Genomic DNA, 19,288 nt, shown 5'->3' with positions numbered 1-19,288 from the left:
TAACATTAAACACTATTAACATTAAACATTATTTTTTATGCAAAATAATTTTAAATATACAATTATGAAATTATAAATATAGATTTTTAAACATTTTCCCTAGTTTCTTTAAAAATATTTTCCTTTTTTTCCTATTTGCAATTATTTTTATTTTATGTTTCCCCATGTGATCAACAGAAATCAAATCTATTTGCTTAGATTTCTGAGGTTTAAATACTTGTCAAGGTGTCTGGATGCAGCACAAGAAAAGTGATGTGGATCCACGTTTCAAAGGGTTTAGTATGATTTTGAGGTACCTCAAATACTTGAGTATTTCCATTTTGTACTTTATACTTCACCACATTTTGGAGGGAAATACTGTACTTTTTACCAACTTACATTAAAATGTCAAGTTTTTTTTTCATAGAAAATGCGATTGCCTTAAAACTATGTTTACTGCAAAAAAATACCATGTCAGTCATTAAATGAGCAATCTATCCTGTGGTTGTTGAGGTATTTTAATCTGAACCAAAGCGGTGGATCCACCCAGCGAACTACGTCGTTATCATGGCTTAAAAACCAAAAGTGGCAATAAAAACGGAGTGAAACTGTGTCTCCCTCCCTTCAGCTCCTCGTTGAGCTTCATCAGGGCCGTTTGTGCCGTTAAGTGTCTGCAAAATAACCTTATAGCCAAAGAAAAACCTGCAGCTCTTGTGTTGTGTTCACATTAAGTGCCGTTAACAAACGGGATGCTAACAAAGAGGGGCTTTCAGCTCAAAGCGATGAATGTAAAAACCTTGAGGAGAAGTCTAAGGTCACAGTGTTTGTCGTGCTGTGACATAAACAGTACTCTGTGCAGAACCATTTAGCTAATGAAATGACAGCAAACATCTTCATTAAATGTTCCTCCTTCTCCCCTCTCTGACCTCATCGGTGAAAAACATCAAATATTTAGTCATAATTAATAATAAAGTCAAGCTAAAAATACGCCCTAAAAGTTGAAGCTTCATTTGTAATCCATGATGTTGAAATCCTCCATGATATTATTGCTGAGTTTGAAAGCTGAGCAAATTGGTTTGGCTTCTTTCAAAAGCATCGAGAGAACTTTGCAAGACATGACCCGAAAATTTGCAAAGAAATTAAAGAAAAAGTTCTGAGAAAATTTCCTGAAAATAAGCACAAAAAAAATAAAGAAAATAAAAACAAGCAAGAAAATGACTTAAAAAGTGGGGAGAAGTTTACAAGACATGGCCCAAAAAGAAAGAGAAAAAGAAATTAGAAAAAATTGTTACAAGAATATGACTTGAAATCGATAAATCAATAAATATAAACATATCTACATATTTATTATATGTAATTTTTATATAGAAATATTAAATTATAAATATAGTTTTCTGGACATTTTTCCCTGTTTTTTTTTCAATTTTCAAATAATGCTCCCCTCTTTTTAAAAATATTTGTATGTAATTTTCTTGTTGCCTTTTCACTGATGTATTGAAATTTGTGGTACATTTCTGACTAAGTGGGTCATTGCCTTTTCCCCCATGTTTTCCAAAGTAACGGACCATTTTTGAAAGGTGTTTGAATGCAGCACATGCAAATAGATGATGGGTCTTAAAGGGTTAAGTGAACTGAATCTGCATGAAGTAAACATGTCATCATCTTGTATCCACTCCTGACCTTTGCTAGTGATGTCTGCTGGTGGGAGGTCTTTTTTTCTTTTTTTTTTAGGCTTTTATGCTGCACTTGAATGGAGATTACATTAATCCTGAAGGTGAAATGAACCTCGCAGTGTCAAATTACTGGTGAGCTGAATTATAACCCGCCTCTCTCACTCTCAAGGGTCCCGTGGGGGTTTTACACTTTAAATTACCAAGAAACACATTTACTTTCATCTTCTAAATCTACTTAATCGTGTTTACTGTGCTGTGTTTGTTTTACCTTCAGCGTGCTGCAGTGAATGAATACACAGCACGGACCAAAGATGCATACGTGATTAGAATCATTCCCATTTCAAGCCACTTCATGCAGTGTTTAAGTAAATTATAGTGGTTTTAGTTGCAAGACTTGTTCTGAAACACTGAAAATATGAATTAAACATGAATCTAATGAATCACAGAGGTCAAATTCTTCCTGACTTTGCAAAGAACCACCTGGACCACTTAAATCATTAAGTCCTGTGCTAAAACTCTTCATTTTAGTCATCAAAAATCTGGCTCTCAATTCACACTGATATCACAAAAAGTAAGAATCTCAATATATTTGTCTCCCTAAGTGATTGCTTTGTAACATTACATTGGTTATTTGTGTTTTAAGACTTGCCTCAGGTTGTTTTTGGGATAAAATCTTTGATTTATCATGATTCCATTCGCCTAGAAAATGTGGTTGTATTGTAAGCGTTTCTTTTATGACTTTTTAGACTCCAAATGTGGGAGATTATCGTCTAACTCTGACTTCTGTATATGTCATTATTCCAACTTTCTATTTCTTCTAATAACCAGATCAGGAAAAGGTTAAAGACAGAGGTGTGACGATGCTGCCTGATTTAATTTCCTTGTATTTCCTCCACTTAGTAAAGGTATCATCATTAGTGAGTCAACATTGTGCTTTTAAAGTCACTCTGTTTGTTTTAGGAGCAGTGAAAACAACAGGATGTTTCATGGATAAAAACTCAAATTTGCATCCAAGCTGGTTTTGTGGTGATGAATTTTGCAATAAAGTGTGATGACAATATTTGCAGCGACAGAGCTGAAATTCCTAATCTGTGACTTTAATGGGTCACAGTAATCAGATGTCATCAGTTTTTGGTCATAAACCAAAGTAATGGACACATAACATCCAACTGCTGAGCTATTTCACTTAAAACCACAATCACTAGTATCACGATGGTGCTAACATCAGAGCAACACCAAGTCTGTAGTATTCAACCTCTGAGGATCATGAATATGGGTACAAAATTTCCTAACAATACATCTAATAGATGTTGAGAAATTTCACTCCAAACCACAAATATTAGCATTATGGCGGTGCAAGAACAGAGGTCGTAGCATAACCAAAGTCAGTATCCTCTGGGGAGCACAAATGTCTGCACAACATTTCAAGACAATCCATCAAATATTTCTAAAAATAAATCACTTAAAAGCATAAATATAAATCTAGTGGGGGCATTAGAGCAAAAGTCAGATCATCCCCATATTCATTAGGATGCATCCTCAGGGGAACATGAATGCCTGGAAAAAATTCAAGACAGTCCTTCAAATAGCTGATGAGATATTTCACTTAAAACCACAAAGATTAACCTAGCCGTGGCACTGGAGCAAAAGTCAGAGCATCACCAAAACTGTTAAGTTGCATCATCTGGGGACCATGAATGTTTGTGAAAAATTTCAGGACAACTCACCAAATAGTTGTTGAGATGTTACTTAAAACCACAACTATTCGCATTATGGGGGTGAACGAGCACAAGTCAGAGCAACCTCTGGGGAACATGAATGTCTGAACAAAATTTCATGTCATTCCATCAAATAGTTGTTGAAATATGTCTGTTAAAACCCAAAATCTTAACATCCATATTAATGTCACCAAAACAAAATTCAGAGGTTCACCATCCAGTCTGATTCATCCTCTGTTGAACATGAATGTCTGCACCAAATTTCATGACAATCTATCAAGATAGTTGTTAAGATATGTCTCTTAAAAACACAAAAATTAACCTCATGGTGGAGCAACTAAAAAGTCAGAGCACCACCGAAACCACTAAGTTGCGTCCTCTGGGGACAATGAATGTTTGTGTAAATGTTCATGACAATTTTATCAAATAGTGGTTGAGATATTTAACTTAAATCTATGAATATTAACCTCATGATGGTGCTGGCAGAAACGTCAGAGCTCCACTAAAGTCAGTACGTTTCATCCTTTTGGGTAAAATGAATGAAATTTAATTAAAATCCATTGAACTGTTGTTTTGAAATGTAAGTCTGGAACAAAGCAGCGGACAGACTGTCCCTGGAGCCCAGAGGCTACAAGAAAAAGACCTAAAAAATATTAATTTCACCCTTTCGAGAACAGATTTCTTTTCAGAAGAGAACAGCAGATGAGTATTTACAGAACAGCTCTGTTTGCTGCAGCGATTTAATTTCAGCTGGACTTGAAGAGTTTGACCTGAGAAGAAACTGTGGCGCAGAGGAGTTCAGGAAGAGTTCGGCCCCAGCAGGAATCCGAAACACTTTCTTACTTTCACAGCAGATTTCTAAAAATGAGACACTACATATGGAAATGAGCCCAAATGTGGCCCAGATTATTATTTCAAAAAAGTGACTGGCAGTGATTGCCAAAATTAAGATTGAGACTCTCTTGTTTCAATCGCTCTAACAGGCTTATGTTAGAGCGATTATTTCAGATGTTACATTATCCCGTCTTTCTTTTCTTTTTAAGCGCTGACACAATGGTTTCTCACAGCGGGCGCACCACTTGTCTTGTTCTGGCGCTTCATGCTGCATTATCTGCTGCTGTCCTACTTTGTGTACACATGTTTTTACACCTCTGTGTCTCCTGCTAATTTGTATGCTCATGCTAATTTCTGTATACACAATTACGTAAACAGAATTTGCCCAAGGGTAGACGAGTGAGGCGGGGGAGGGGTGGGAGAAATCAAATCAAATCATGCTCTGTGTCTGTTGTTTCCTGTTTGGAGCTGACGGCGAGGACTCACTGGTGGTGTTGTATCTGACGCCGTAAAACATCTCGGGACAGGGTCGTGCCACCATCTGGCCGGCGCTGCTCCTGGGCCAGCAGGTGCCGATGCCGTCGATGGAGGTGTCGCAGGAGAGACCCGAGCCTGCAAAGATGGAAATGTCAAGACGCAGATTCCTGGCGTGGTTTGGGACTACTTGTATAGCCCCGGTGAAATTCTGACAGTGATGCTGGCAATAAATCCAAGCGCTGAATAAGCCGTTTGTTTGCACAGGATTTAATGATTACTCCTGAGCGCCGTCTCCCGTGGAGCGTCGCCAAAATCTATTTCAAGCATTGTTCTCGTCTTTGATGTTAGCTTTTATAATCAGATCAAACTTGTTTCTCTCGTGGGGTATTCCACAACAACTATGCTCTGTGCTAGCTGCGTAGGGAATCGGTTTAACCCTTTGAAACTTGAGCAAATTGTCTTTATTTATTTCAAAAATATGGGAGGAAGGCAATAGGCAACAAAAGAAAAAGAAAGGCCCAAAAATTAGCAGAAAATTAGTTAAAAATATGATAAAAAAAATTACCTGAAAATGTGTAAAAAATAAAATAAAATAAATAAGTAAATAGCCTGGAAAAAGTTCCTTAAAAATGTTAAAAATATATAATTTCCGCTTGCTTTTTTCCCCTTTATATTCTTGGTGTTAGCTCCATGTCTGGTCGAAAGGCAAAATTGCTCAGTGTCATGTTGTATGTTGCAAAACTTTCAATCCTGCATGTTTGGCTTGATGTACATCCACCTACATTATGAATTTTGAATGAAAAGTTATTATTATTAATTCTTCCTCACAAGGTTATCTAGTGTATAAGACTGAGCTAAATATGTTCATTAATCTTTTCTTTATTTCTTTATGTATGTGTGTAAAAACGTGTTTTTATCATTTGTTTTTTTATTGTTTATATGTGTTTGTGTCTTGTATATGTCTTCATGCTGAAACAGCAGTATAAGAAAGACGTGTTTAATTTTAACATACATGTATGCTGATCTCTTGTCATGATTTGTTGTGTTTTTTAAACAAAAACAAAAATATAAAGTTTTTTTTAATTGGGGAAAAAACTACATGGATGTGTAAAAAAAGTTCTTATAATAACTTATAATAATTTTAAATATGCGATTATGATAATTATAAATATATATTTTTTTTTTCCCTCTAGCTTTTTTGTCTAAAATCTTTCTTTCTTTTTATTAAACAATAACAAAAAAGTATTTAAAGAGTTTAAAAAAAAACAACTAAATGAAAATAACCTGGAAAAGTGCTTAAGAATTTATGATATTTTTTATACAATTTTTAACATAATTTTAAAAATATAAATTTGATTGTTGTTGTGTTTCCCCTATACATGTCCCCTAAGTTTTTAAAACAAATTTTCAAAATCGACAAATTTCTGAAACATTTATTACCGAGTTGCTTGTTCCCTTTCTCCCATGTTTTTGAAAGAAATGCACCAATATGCTCACAGTTTAAATACTTTAAAAATGCATCCGTAAGCAGTGTAAGAAAGTGATCTCGCTCCCGGTTACAAACACAACGTGCCCGACTCAGCGCTGCACTGACCTGTGGCGTTGCTCAGGGTCTGGTTCCAGGAGGCGGCCAGCGACTGTACTGCAACCCAGAGAGGAAGAGGATCATCAATAACCTGAATCTTTGTTTGCAGGCTTCAGAGGAGGGCTATGGAAATCTCATTAGATTCAGCTAAACAGCTACAAAGGGTGAGCATTAAAGGGCAACGGTAAACATTGGTGACAGACCTTTCCCCGAGCAATAAAGGGACGGTAGCGGCAAATATGAATCTGGACATGCCCCGAGGGTCAGGCTATTATTTCTGCAATAACTCAAGGAGATTTCGGAAATAAGGAGGTTCTGAGGGGGCAAAGTTCAACACCGCCAGCCAACGTTTTCACATGTTTTATAACCAATGTTTTCACACCTGTTTGTGGTGAGAAATTGAAGAATGAAAGAAAAATCTAAAATGAGAACAGAGCAGTTCCACAAACTGTCCTCACAAAGAAAATAACAACATGATTTGTTTGTTCAAATGCCAAAAAAATAAATAAAAAAACTTTTGAAGTGGTGGTTTAACAAGATGAGGAAGCTGCTGTTTCTACGGAAGCCACAAACGGCCGCGCAGATTTTTTTTTATGCTGTTATCTTGACATTATGAGATGATCAACTTGATATTATGTGAAAAAACACTTATAATGTTAATCAGAGATCAAGAGGGCCTCTTGACGTCTGATTTATGCTGAAAATGACAGATCAAGGAGCACCCATCATGATGAAAGTATCAGTCTGAACTTCAATCACGGTCTAAAACAGGCAGAAAGAGCACTGTGTCTTTTTGTTAGAGATGATTTTATATATTCAGATCAGTCCTCGTCATTTAAAGAGAAGACCAACACGACTGCAGCTTCACAGGCAGCATATTAAGCTATATTCCTCAGCACTTTATCCATGTAATAATTTAAACATTCACATATTGGTGCTAATTGTGTGTTACTGTATTTCTTACATTTATATTTTTACACACCTATATACTCAGCATACTATACATACTTTATGTGTTAATTGTTTACAGTTTACAGATTCAACATAAATTAACTTTTCACAAGAAAAAACAACTTTTATTTAATGAAATAATTGAGTCATATGATTTTGAGATAATTATTATTTTGAAAAATAATTGCAATAATAACAGTTCTGAGCTTCCATAATACGTGGAAAATGTCTTATCAAGTTGCTCATACCCTTTTTATCCAATGTTTTTAAAAGAAATCAATTTGTTCAAAGGTTTGCCAGAGGTTATTTTTAAATACTGGTAAGAGGCATCTAAAAGTAGCATGAGGAAAGTGATGTCATTCCAGGTTTTAAAGAGTTATATGAATTTTGGGAGCTGCTCCCTCGAGATAAGCAGTAAGTGGCACTAATTTTTCAGTCAGGTGCCTCTGTGAGAGAAAGCGCAATGAAATAACCTGATTAAAAGAAGGAAAATTTAATAACAGAGAGCGTGATGGACAGTGTTGAGCAGCTAATCCTGCAGCTCTGCGCTGTTGGCAGAGTTCTGGTCGAAGCCCTGCGTGCACATATCAGCGGTCAAAAGGGGCCTGTGCATCGACGGTTCATTACGATTATTAGGGATGCACGATGTCAGAATTTTTGCAGATATGTAACAACTCATTAAGCCGATAATAGATATCAATATAGCCACTGTTTTCACCACCTAATTTTAGTGATCATTATCAAGTCCCTGTTGTGAATTAACATCATATTAGAAGGGAGAAGAAGGTAGATTTATTTGAAAAAAGAAAATTACTTTTGTCCTTGATTCTGCTGCATCGTTGGAGTTGAAGGGTGAGGTGATTAGCGTTTATTTTTAATATTATTATTAATTTAATATTTTATATTTATGATTTTGCTATTATTTTTATTATTATTTTATTTATTATTAAATTATGTATTATTACTGATGATTGTGATGGCCCACCAGCAGATGGAGACATAAAAAAATGCCTTTAAGTGTATGTAATATTCATTCAGTGTTTAAAATAATTCAACTTAGAGTTGATATTTTGTAGATTTTCAATTTGTCAATAAGAAAAAAAACAAATCAGTTTGTAATATCAGCATGTTGGCCAATTCTGATATTTCATTTTAAAGTCAACATCTGCTGATACCGATGACAATATTATTATGTATCTCTGATGAATATACATCATTATTTATTCACTGAATCTGTTTAAATTGAACTTACACACACTTAAATTTCACTGATACTCCAGCTTTTCCATCCCACCCAAATGTAAAAACGTATGCTTCATTTTGAGTTTTTTTTTTCAAACTTTTGCTCTTTCCACTCGGGGCTTTTTATGCACATATTGAAAATGTACGTGAAAAGAAATAATTGGAAACACAACTAATAATGAAAGTAAAACAGTTGCATAGTTTTTGAGGAGCTTTTGTCAGTCTCGGTTTAAGCTGTGAAACTCTGAAAAAGCTTGCATTAAAATATGCAGGTGTTTACCAAGTCTTAACAAAAAGTTGCCTTATGGGAAATGTAGTGTTTTTGGAGCTTGACCCAAACAGGGAACTAAAAGTCATATGATTTCTGCCTCAATTTGGACCATTTCTGTCTTTAATCTGTCCCCCAAATGTATGTTTTATGTCCTTAGGGGTCGCTGAAGTCAGGAAAAACAGCTTGTGTTGTAGTTTGACTCCCATCATACCTACAGAGTTAAATAAAGAACTTTAATAAAAGATAAAAGACACTAAATTTTAAAAAGTTTCCAGATTTAAATCAGGAAACATTTAATCAAAAAAGTTAACAAAACGAAGAATCTCATTCTAGTTCAGTGAAATCTTATGTTACATGAGTTTTATTTTTGCTTATTTTTACTTTTTAAAGCTTTATTTTTTTACAAGAGAGAACAAATTCAAGGGTTTTTCAAGAGACGAGCCCTTGATTTCTCTTTCTAAAATTCAGAATCTTACAAGGACATCATGTGTCAAAAGAAACATGGAAAAGAAGAGAAAGTACATTTTTTTAAAGCTAAAATTTAAGGCTTGAATAGAACTGAAATTTTCTCTATTTTGTTATTTCATCGAGAGAAATGTTATCATTAGACGTTAGACAGTCCATTAATCTAACGTTTAAGTTGTTTAATAAAGCAAAAACATCAAACAGTTTGTGTTTCCAGCTTCTTTTTTCAGTTTCGTATTATTTTAAACGGAAGATTTTGAGGTTTTGAACTGTAGGATAAAACACGAATGTGAACGCAGCACACCAAAACTGTCAGGGACATTTTTTTACTTTATTTTTGACATTTCATAGACTAAATGATTGTCTGACTCATTTCAACACCTCTTGATATTTGATCCTACAGACATATTTGAGTCGGTGTTGAAAAAGTACAGAAGTTCAACGCTCGGTCGAGTCATCACGGCGCGTTGCCACTCCGTAATAACCCACAGACGCAGACAGTATCACTATTATCTGTTAGAGGCTTTCTGGGACATCTTTATGAGTTTTAAATCCGCAGGCGAATAAAACAGGAAGATCATTCCTGTGAATCTGTGCATGTTTCTGTGTGTGTGTGTGTGTGTGTGTGTGTGTGTGTGTGTGTGTGTGTGTGTGTGTGTGTGTGTGTGTGTGTGTGTGTGTGCGTGTGCTGTGGTTTGAGGTGTTTAATAACAAACTGTTACTGTACTTGTGAGGTCTACGTGGAGACAGAATAATAAGAAAAGACATTTTGCCAATAAACACAAGGAGAGAGGTGTGATTGAGGACGAGGGTTTGGCATTCAGCGAGAGTACGAGACTGTAAAAGACTGAAAATCAAAAGAAGGAAAATCAATTCAATCACAATTGAGATAATCTCTGCAGCAAATAGAGCATCTGCATATGAATGCAGAATCTGTAGGCAACGGGAGGAAGATTGTCCAATAACATAGACAAATGCTGTACGGAGAGCAAAAGAGGCCGAAATGAAATCTCAAAACTGATCGGCTATCATCTCATGACGACGAGCTTTTTATGAGCGTTTTAAAAAGGAAATCTTCACAGATTTTAGTTTATAGCATCGCTCTCTCATACTTTATCTTCGCTGTTGCCTCTAGAGCAGAGATACTCAACTTTTCAGAGTGTGAATTGTTTTTGTACTTTTAGTAAACATACAGTGAAAATAAATAAATAATAATAAAATAAAATCAATAAATCTATAAAACAAAATTAAAGTAGAGCTTGTTTATTAAAAACAAAAAAAAAGTGCTAGTGGAGGATGCCCCACACCTGCCAACAGAAATCCTACATAAGACCCTAACGTCCTAAAATCCTAGAAACATCCTAAAATCTGAGAAACATCCTAAAATCCTAGAAATGCCACAAAATATGAGAAATAATCCCAGAAATGTTCTGGGACACATCCTATAATTTAAGAAATGTCCTGAAATCCAAGAAACAACCTAAAATCTGAGAAATGTTCTAAAATCCTACAGATGTCCTGAAATCCAAGAAACAACCTAAAATCCTAGAAATGTCCTAAATCCGTCCTGAAATCTGAGAAATGTCCTGAAATCTTACAGATGTCCTAAAATCCTAGAAATATCCTAATATCTTAGAAACAACCTAAAATCCTTAAAATGTCCTAAACCCATAGCAATGTCCCAAAATATGAGAAATATCCTAAAATCCTAGAAACGTCCTGAAATCCGAGAAACAACCTAAAATCCTAGCAATGTCCTGCAATATGAAAAACTTCCTAATATCCAGCAAACGTCCTAAAATCCTACAAACATCCTAAAATCCTAGAGACATCCTAAAATCTGAGAAATGTTCCAAAATCCTAGAAATGTCCTAAATCCGTCCTGAAATATGAGAAATATCCTAAAATCCTAGAAACATCCTGAAATCCGAGAAACAACCTAAAATCCTAGCAATGTCCTGCAATATGAGAAACTTCCTAATATCCAACAAATGTCCCACAATCCTATAAACGTCCTAAAATCCATGAAACGTCCTAAAAACCTAGTAATGTGTACGGAGCTGCTGCGACTGGCCCCTGACCTCCTGTCATTTTCTAAAGTGGCCCTCATGCAAAGTAGGCGTCTCTGCCCCGGAGGCTAAATCCTCGTCAGGCTGATAGCCGGCGGGTTGTCAGACTGCACATGAGGTAACAGTGATGCAACATTAAACCTTGTGCTCTTTGAAAAACGTGCTGTTGTCTTAAACATCAAACTTACATGAGACATTTCCCGCCAGCATGAGCAGAGCTTCACATGTCAGATCTGCCACGGCGCCCGAAGGCAGGAGGCTTACGATGGCACACACCTGCAAACACAGAAACGCCACAAATCAGTGAAACAAAACAACGTAAATAAGACACTATCTGTTCGCCCCGCGCTCCCGTAATTCCCTCACGTACGGCGGATGAAGCTGAATCCGGCTGAAAGACTCCGAGTGCCCTTGAGCAGATGATGCATGCATTAACAACTCCTCGAGTTGGAGCATTTTGTAGTCTGTAATCATTGTAACCGCCGCAACACTCTTTCATGTTTACACACACAAGGACTCAACAAAATATAGAAAAAGTCACTTCTTGGTGATAAATTCAGAAGATTTCTGCTTGTGCATGGTGTGTGTGGTTGCTGTTAGCCTACTTTACATGTGTGCAAAGCAGGAAAAACATTAAATAATGCACATAATTATAAAAATACAGCTCAGGAGGGGCTGTGTATGTATGTGTGGTTGTTGTCTCATGTGACAGTCGGCGTGGTTTTGCTTGTTTTAACCACGAGAACAATGTTAAGGCGGCATCTGCTCTATCTACACACCGGGGGGATGTAGACGGTGATTTAAACGACGGTACAGTGGATTCATTTTTCATTCACACTCTTTGTTCTCAGCTGGATTTCTTGCAGCAAACAGTGGCGGGTAATGAGCGCATTGTGCTGCATGTCGAGCTGGTGACCGGTGATCGCTGCTGGCACGCAGGAAGCATCTGTCAGTGCCGCTTTACGAGACGCGGAAGAGACCGCAAAAAGGCCTGCAAAATGTCATCGGTTCAGTTTGTGTTTGGCCTCGCTCTAATTGACCTCAAACCAGGTTGCATGTTGGTGCAGCTGTCCCCGAGCGCCGACCTGTTCCCCGCGGACACGAGGTGGCGGCTACTATTACCCATAAAACCAATGTTTCATTCCCTGCTTTAATAAAACATCCCTCTCAATAATGCAACATCTCAGCCCTGTAGGAAAATGTTGGCGCCGTATGTTTCTGTACACCATGGATACCTTGTTTCCGATGACTCGCGGGATGTGGGCTTTGACCGTCATTAAAACCGGTCATTGATGTGTTTCCATCGATTTTTTAGCCATCGAATATGTGTGTTTTTATCGACCTGTCACTGTGTTTCTGCTGAGGATAAAGCCATAAAAAGATTATTTTTTCAGTTTTTTATTCTATTTTTATTTTTTATTTATTTATTTTAAGATTTTTGGGTGGCTTTTTACCTTTATTTGATAGGACAGCTTAAGCGTGATACGGGGACAGAGACGTCCAACTAAGCTACTGGGCGCCCCTGGTGTTTTCAGATTTTTCAAAAACAATTTTTTTTAAATTTTTACAACAGACAGAAAATACCAAACACACACGATAGCAATAGCTGATGTGAGCAAATCACATATGCCATATGGGATGAAATATTAATAAAATAATAATAATACAATAAAACAATTGGTTATTTTTTGACTAAGACACTGTTGTGGTTTCAGCTGGGAAGTGACACAAAAAGCAGGAGTTTTTTACCGAGACGCTGTTGTTCTTCAGCGGGGATAGCAGCACAGAATCCTGTTATTTCTTACCAAAGAATCACTTCATTTCCAGCCCCGACTGTGCCACAAAAAGCTTCTTTTTTTTGTTTATACTGGGGATAGTGCCATAGAAACTGGTTGTTTGACAGTGAGACACGGCTGCATTTCCAGCACTTTTTAGCCACAAAAATATTGGTGTTCTTTTGCAATCCCTCTCAGTGTTTCTACCAAGGATAGCGCCACAAAAACTGTTTTTTTAATCAGGATGTGGCTGCACATCCAGCTGGGAAACTACCATGAAAAGCGGTTGTGTTTTTGGAGACATTGCTGTGTTTCAGCTGGTATAGTGGCATTAAAAGCAGATGTTTTTCATTGAGATATTTCTGCATTTCCAGCCATGATAATGCAACAACAAAGCTGATGTGTTTGTACACCAGCTGGGGGAGTGGCCTGAAAAAAGGTTGAGTTTTAGTCATCGCTCTGTTTTCAGCAAACAAACATAGGTTTTTTGTAATGACTCATGGCTGTGTTTCTACCGGAAAAAGCACCATAAAAAATTTTTCACAGAGAAATTGCTGCATTTCCAGCCGAGATAGTGGGACTAAATGTGATTGTTTTGCCAACACATTGCCATTTCCTGTGAGGAAATAGTGTCTCAAAAAGTGGTTCATTTTTGCAAACATCTCTGTTTTTTCAGCAGGGATTGTGCCACAATACGTGTTTGTTTTTTACCAACATGCCGCTGTTTTTCAAAACAGGATAGTGGCGCAGAAAGCTGTTGCTTTTAACAGAACCATTGCTGCATTTCCAGCCAGGATTGTGCCCCCAAAACTGGGTATTTTAAGCCAAAATGTGACCTTTTCTTAACCATAACCAAGTACCTTATTTTAACCAAAGCACTGTTAAGACGTAATAAAACATTTTGGCCAATGCCAACATTTTTTCTGGCCTCTTGATTAAACATCTGCAACAGTTTTTTCTGTTGCAGATCTTAAACTGAAATGAATTCAACTTCTTGTGATATTAAATGTGTCCCTCTAACATTTTAGCAAACCTACATTCATACCTGAAGGTTACAGCGGCGTGTAATGTGAAATACCAGCAGAGTGTGTAGCCACAACATGTTAAACGCTCCTCTGCCCCAGATTTCAAAGACGGCTCTCCTAATGGCTCGCTGCGTCTGTTTCACGCTCGCTGAACTCCGGGCAGGTATCAGAGTACAGTAACCTCCTGCACCGCCGCTGTCCGCCTCCTTCAGAGTAATTAAAGCTCGGCAACTGACAGCCACGATTAAACGGCAGGATCAAACAAGCCTGAATGTCATCGGCGGGGAGTCATTTTCTGTGGAAGAACTCAGATCCTTTACTCGACCAGAGGTGGTGACCCAACAACGAGAAAATGCCTCTCCTATTGCTGCATGTGTGTTCAAGTATAATCACCGATGCATTGATGTGCGAGAAGTGTTTCTGTTGAGTTGAGGTGAAGCTAAGAGCTGCAAAAAAACATTTCTGTCTGTAATTAAGCACTGAGAACCCTATTAACCCTTTGCAACCTGGACTGACATCACTTTTCTTGTGCTGCAGAAGCCTTTCACAAGTATTTTAACCTTGTGACCTCGAGCACATTGGTTTGATTTCTTTCAAAAACATGGTGGGAAGGCAACGAGCAACTTAACAAGATGTGGCCCAAAAAATAAGCAATAAATTAGTAAAAATGCAAAATAAAAATTATCCAAGAAATAAGCAAAAAAAAGAGGGGAAAAAAGAAAATAATTTTAAAAAGCAAGAAGTGCTTAAATTTAAAAACTCTATGTAAAAAAATTCTGCAACATAATTGTTTTCATTAGTTGCCCATTCACTTCTTGCCATGTTTTAAAAAAAACAAGTCTTTGTCCAGGTTTCAAAGGGTAAACATTATTCTGCAGAAAAAAATTGCAACTTATTCTTATTCTTTACTTTACATCAGCTTGTTCGAACCTTTGAATGCTGAAATTGAACACAAATTGGTTAAATTTCTTTAAAAAAATTGGTAAGAAATGTTCCACAAAGTACAAGACTGAGAATAAAAAAAAAGATATTTTCACTTATGTTACAAAATTATAATATTTTGAAGCATTTTTCCCCGTGTCATTTTCTTGTTTGTCTTTTTAAATATCATTTTTGTTTTTTTTATTTATTGTTACAAATTTTCAGATTATTTTGTTGTGCTTTTTGTTTACTTTCTGCACTGCATCCACACTTTTTGGGAATCTGGGTTGTATATCCATGAGCGTCAGTGTGCATCTGCTGCAGGAAGGTGAGCAGAGGATTTAGACAGACGCTCAGCATGAACAGAAGTGTCGTTCAGCTGCAAAATGTCACTGAAACACAAAACGTCATCCTTGAAACAAGAAAGAATGAAACAGGACTTTGCAGCACTTAAATAATAAAAAACCCTCAACAGAGAAAATCCTTGAAACAAGCTGAATTCATTGAAAGCAGGTTGACATACTCCCACTACACTTGATGATTTTTGCTTTTACTTTTTAAAATAAAAGTTTATGAACTCAGTTTTTGACTTGATAAGAGACAGATTGTTCACGAAACAAAACTTTATCAAGAGTATTTCTCGTGACCGAGGTCCAGAGGGACTGAATCGTCAGTATAGTAACCAATAAATCGTGATGTAAAGCACCTGTGTGATCTCTCCGATGCACCTGCACCTGAGATGACTGGATGTGCAAATATATCTCTTTAACCAAAATACATTTATTGCATGTTTGCATGAAAATAATCAAAAATAGGAGCCACAAGTAGCTGATAAATGCACTGTCGTCTGGTCAAAACTATAATATTTCGCTCTGAAATGTAGTGGAGTAGAAGTATAAAGTGGCAGTACTTGAATACAGTTTTAAGGCTCTTGCACTTAACTAGAGTATTTGATATGTGTACTGCATTTCAATTTACTGCACTACAGGACATTTTACTCACAGCTGCAGATAAATTATCGGTGGTGATGGAATATTCAGGTCCTTTACTTAAGTACTAATGCCACACAATAAAAATACTCTGTTACAAGTAAAACTCATGCATCAAAAACATAAAAGTAAGTAAGAAAATAGTATAACTAAGTTTAATCAGAAAAATGTACTGAAATTGTTAAAAGTAAAAGTAGCCAAAGCAGCAAAATCTAAGAAATAAAATAAATGAAGGAATATACCCAACACCTCACAATTATTCAAAACATTTTTTAGAAAAAGACATAAATGCTTATCAGATATTTAGTGTCCTGTGTACTGGCTAATTAATTAATTACCAGTTCAGCTGTACTTGTTTAAACTGTTTGGTAATTTAATTTATAGCAAAATATCATATTTTATAAATTCTCCTAATATTTTTATGCAAAAATCTTAATTTGTAAAGTAACTAAAGCTGTTAGCTAAATGTCCAAAATGTAGTGGATGTTTGCACAATATTGGATCTTTTTTCCCTGATATCAGATATGCCGATACATAACAACTTATTTGCCAGATAACTGAAACCGATATCAATAAATCCACTTTTTTAACCACCTAATTTTAGTGATCACCAGGTTTCATCTGTAGTGGCATTACCATCATATATGTTTACTCTTATCATCATGAGCCACCAGCAGATGGAGACACTAAAATCATTTTTTAATGTATGTAATATTGTGCAAATTAAGAAAAATACTTGAACTTTGGGTTGTTTTGTACATGTTCACTTTGCCAATTGAAAAATAATGATAATTTAAAAATATATATATATATCTGTTTATGATATCAGCAGAAATCAGCATGTTGGCCAATTCTGATATTTATTTTAAGTTCTTTTTATTGGGGTTTTCAAAGTTAACATCAAACTGAAAAAGACATTTCTCAGAAGAATTTCTTATTCCAATGTGTAGGAAACACTGTTTGACAAAAATATTACTTTGGAAAAAAATGGGAAAAAAGAAAGAAAAAAAGGCAAGAAATCAAAATAAAAAAGACAAAAAGAAGAGAAAACTAGATAGATAGATAGATCGATGGATATTGATATTTCGTTTTAAAGCTGATATCTGCTGATACAAGCGATGTGCTGATGTTATCGTGAATCCAGATTTTTTTAAAATTTGATTTATTTTGAACATATAAAAAAAGAAACTAGCGAACTCATTTTATAAACAAGCAGACAGACAAAAAAGTAATATTTACAGACATTTAAGGATCTATATTTTCATGCCAATACTTTTGCACTCATGCAAATATTAAAATACACACTTTTACTTGCAGCAGAGTGATTGTGCACTGTCAAGAGTACTTCAAAAGTACTCACAGGACAAGCACCTCAAAAGAACTGAACCAGAGGCTGCAGTTCTTGAGTAAATGTACTCGGTTACTTTCTGACCTTCTGGTAGACATGTGATATGTGAGGTGCAGTGAGCGAAGGGGGCACGCTGGTCTTAAATCACAACAATGGGGACACGAATAGAAAGCAGGGAGGGCTTTTTAAAAAAAGCGTTCAGAGGATTCTTTACTATTCTTAGTGCAGCACACACACACACACACACACAATGGGTAGGAGGGAAATAAAGTGAGTCACCTCAGGCATCTGTAACAACATCAGCATGTGCAACTAACAACATGTCCTTATTGTGGAGCGCACATATGATATCAGATGACTCATCTCCAGACTTAAAAATGATCATTTTCTTTTTGGGCATCCCAAAACACGCCTGAGAACAGGAAGTGCACTTGCTGCATTAACACTTTAACCTCCAAGTGTCCCAAATCCAGTTTTTTTTCCAGCACCAGCAATCTGAGTCCCATAAAGAGGAGAGGAATGGTGTCTCTTGGGGATCGTTTTCTCATGCTATCTTAACCCAAAGTCCTGCTTCATGTTTCACCACTGCAGCTTTCTGACGAATAAAATGCTGATTTTCTTTGTTAATATAGTGCAGAAAAAACGCTCAACAATCCTGATTCAAAGCTTTTAGTTCAGAAGGTTTTAATTTAATGGATTTCATTATTTTTTATAGCTGTGAGATCCAAAACTGACATCTGGACTCGATGATAGTGTTAAATCCCCTCAAATCCACGAGTATAAGATAGATTTTTTATTGAGATGATTTTAAATAAAATGTCTGATGAAGCGCAAAAAAGGGGAGCAGAACTTACCTCGAGCAGACAGATGCATTTGCGACGCATTTCCACACCTTTTATTTTTCACATAATGTTCACGTGCGTGGTTTAATGTCTTTTTGTGAGTTTTAATCCACTGAAAGTCTCATTTTTTTGGGAAAGGGTTTAATTGCGCAAAGAAAAGTGGCACATTTTGTTGATTTTTGCGCAAAAAAGGAAAAAAATGTTGGAAATGTCACTTCTGCAACTGAGAAAAACGCGTAAAAACAACAAAAATCAGGTCTCCAAACGCACAATATTAAGATCCATTCATGAGCGCATACAGGAGCAGAAATGTGTCTCCAGGTGATTGAATCCGTTCGGGTCGGTTTCTCGTGAAATTAAGTCAGTTTTTTGTTACCGGACTGGAAACCGGATCCACCTTGGAGAGACGCGCACCATCACACGGACACTCCCGCACCCTTCACCACTGGCCCCGGACCAAAAACTCCCCTTCGCGTGCACGCTTCTCCTCCGCCGGTTGCAGCACCGTCGTGTCCCCTCGCTCGGTCTCCAGCTTCTGCGCTGCGCCGCCGCGCCGCTGCCTCACATCGGCTCCTCGACGCGCCGCCCACGTTGTGCCACTTTAAACCGGGACTCTGCGACGCGACTGTGTGTGGAGTTAATTATGCAACGCTGTGCCAGATCCTAATCTCTAATCTCTTTGCAATCTAGACGTCACCGCTATGAGAAAGTTAGGCTCCGGATAAAGTGATTTTTGGAGCGCATTACTGAAAAGAAGAGGAGCTCGTGGAGAGACGGAAACCCTTTTAACACGTGTCCCCGTTTTCGGCTGAATTAGTGCGCGAGCTCAGTCAGAGTTAACAGATTTGGCTGAGAGCTAAGAAGGACAGATGGTCTGCGCTGTGTCAATAAAGTTAAGCATCTCCTCCTCCCCTGAGGGGGTCTTTTTAAATAAATTCCAATGCAAATGAGTTCCTAAAAAATAAACTCTTTGAAAATACACTTTAAATCAAGAAGTCTTCAGATTAAACATGCAATTAATTCATCAATATCAGTCAGATTCCTCAGAGTATAGACTCCCAAATTAAATCTGATTTGTCATAAGACGATTCAGTTTCACAAAATTACATTTAGGCCTAATATTG

The 19,288-nt window shown here is 36.8% G+C and overlaps 1 protein-coding gene across 1 annotated transcript in view; it reads right to left on the bottom strand.

Moving 5' to 3' along the window:
* LOC121958681 (corticotropin-releasing hormone receptor 1-like) overlaps positions 1 to 18,971 on the bottom strand; it is a 74,732-nt gene extending 55,761 nt beyond the window's left edge. Inside the window, exons 1-4 of the mRNA XM_042507768.2 lie at positions 18,177 to 18,971; positions 11,453 to 11,540; positions 6,276 to 6,323; positions 4,691 to 4,816 (exon numbers count right to left, since the gene is read on the bottom strand). Coding sequence (XP_042363702.1) covers positions 4,691 to 4,816; positions 6,276 to 6,323; positions 11,453 to 11,540; positions 18,177 to 18,206 — 292 coding nt within the window. The 5' untranslated portion in view covers positions 18,207 to 18,971. The remainder of the gene's footprint in view (positions 1 to 4,690; positions 4,817 to 6,275; positions 6,324 to 11,452; positions 11,541 to 18,176) is intronic.
* Between the last annotated feature and the right edge of the window lie 317 nt (positions 18,972 to 19,288).

Source organism: Plectropomus leopardus, chromosome 19 (assembly GCF_026936395.1).
Source record: "Plectropomus leopardus strain MGB_pleo_1.0 chromosome 19, ASM2693639v1, whole genome shotgun sequence".
In the NCBI taxonomy this organism is placed as follows: Eukaryota; Metazoa; Chordata; class Actinopteri; order Perciformes; family Serranidae; genus Plectropomus; species Plectropomus leopardus.
Note: the sequence above shows the minus strand (reverse complement) of the source record. Positions and strands in the feature narration are given on the sequence as shown.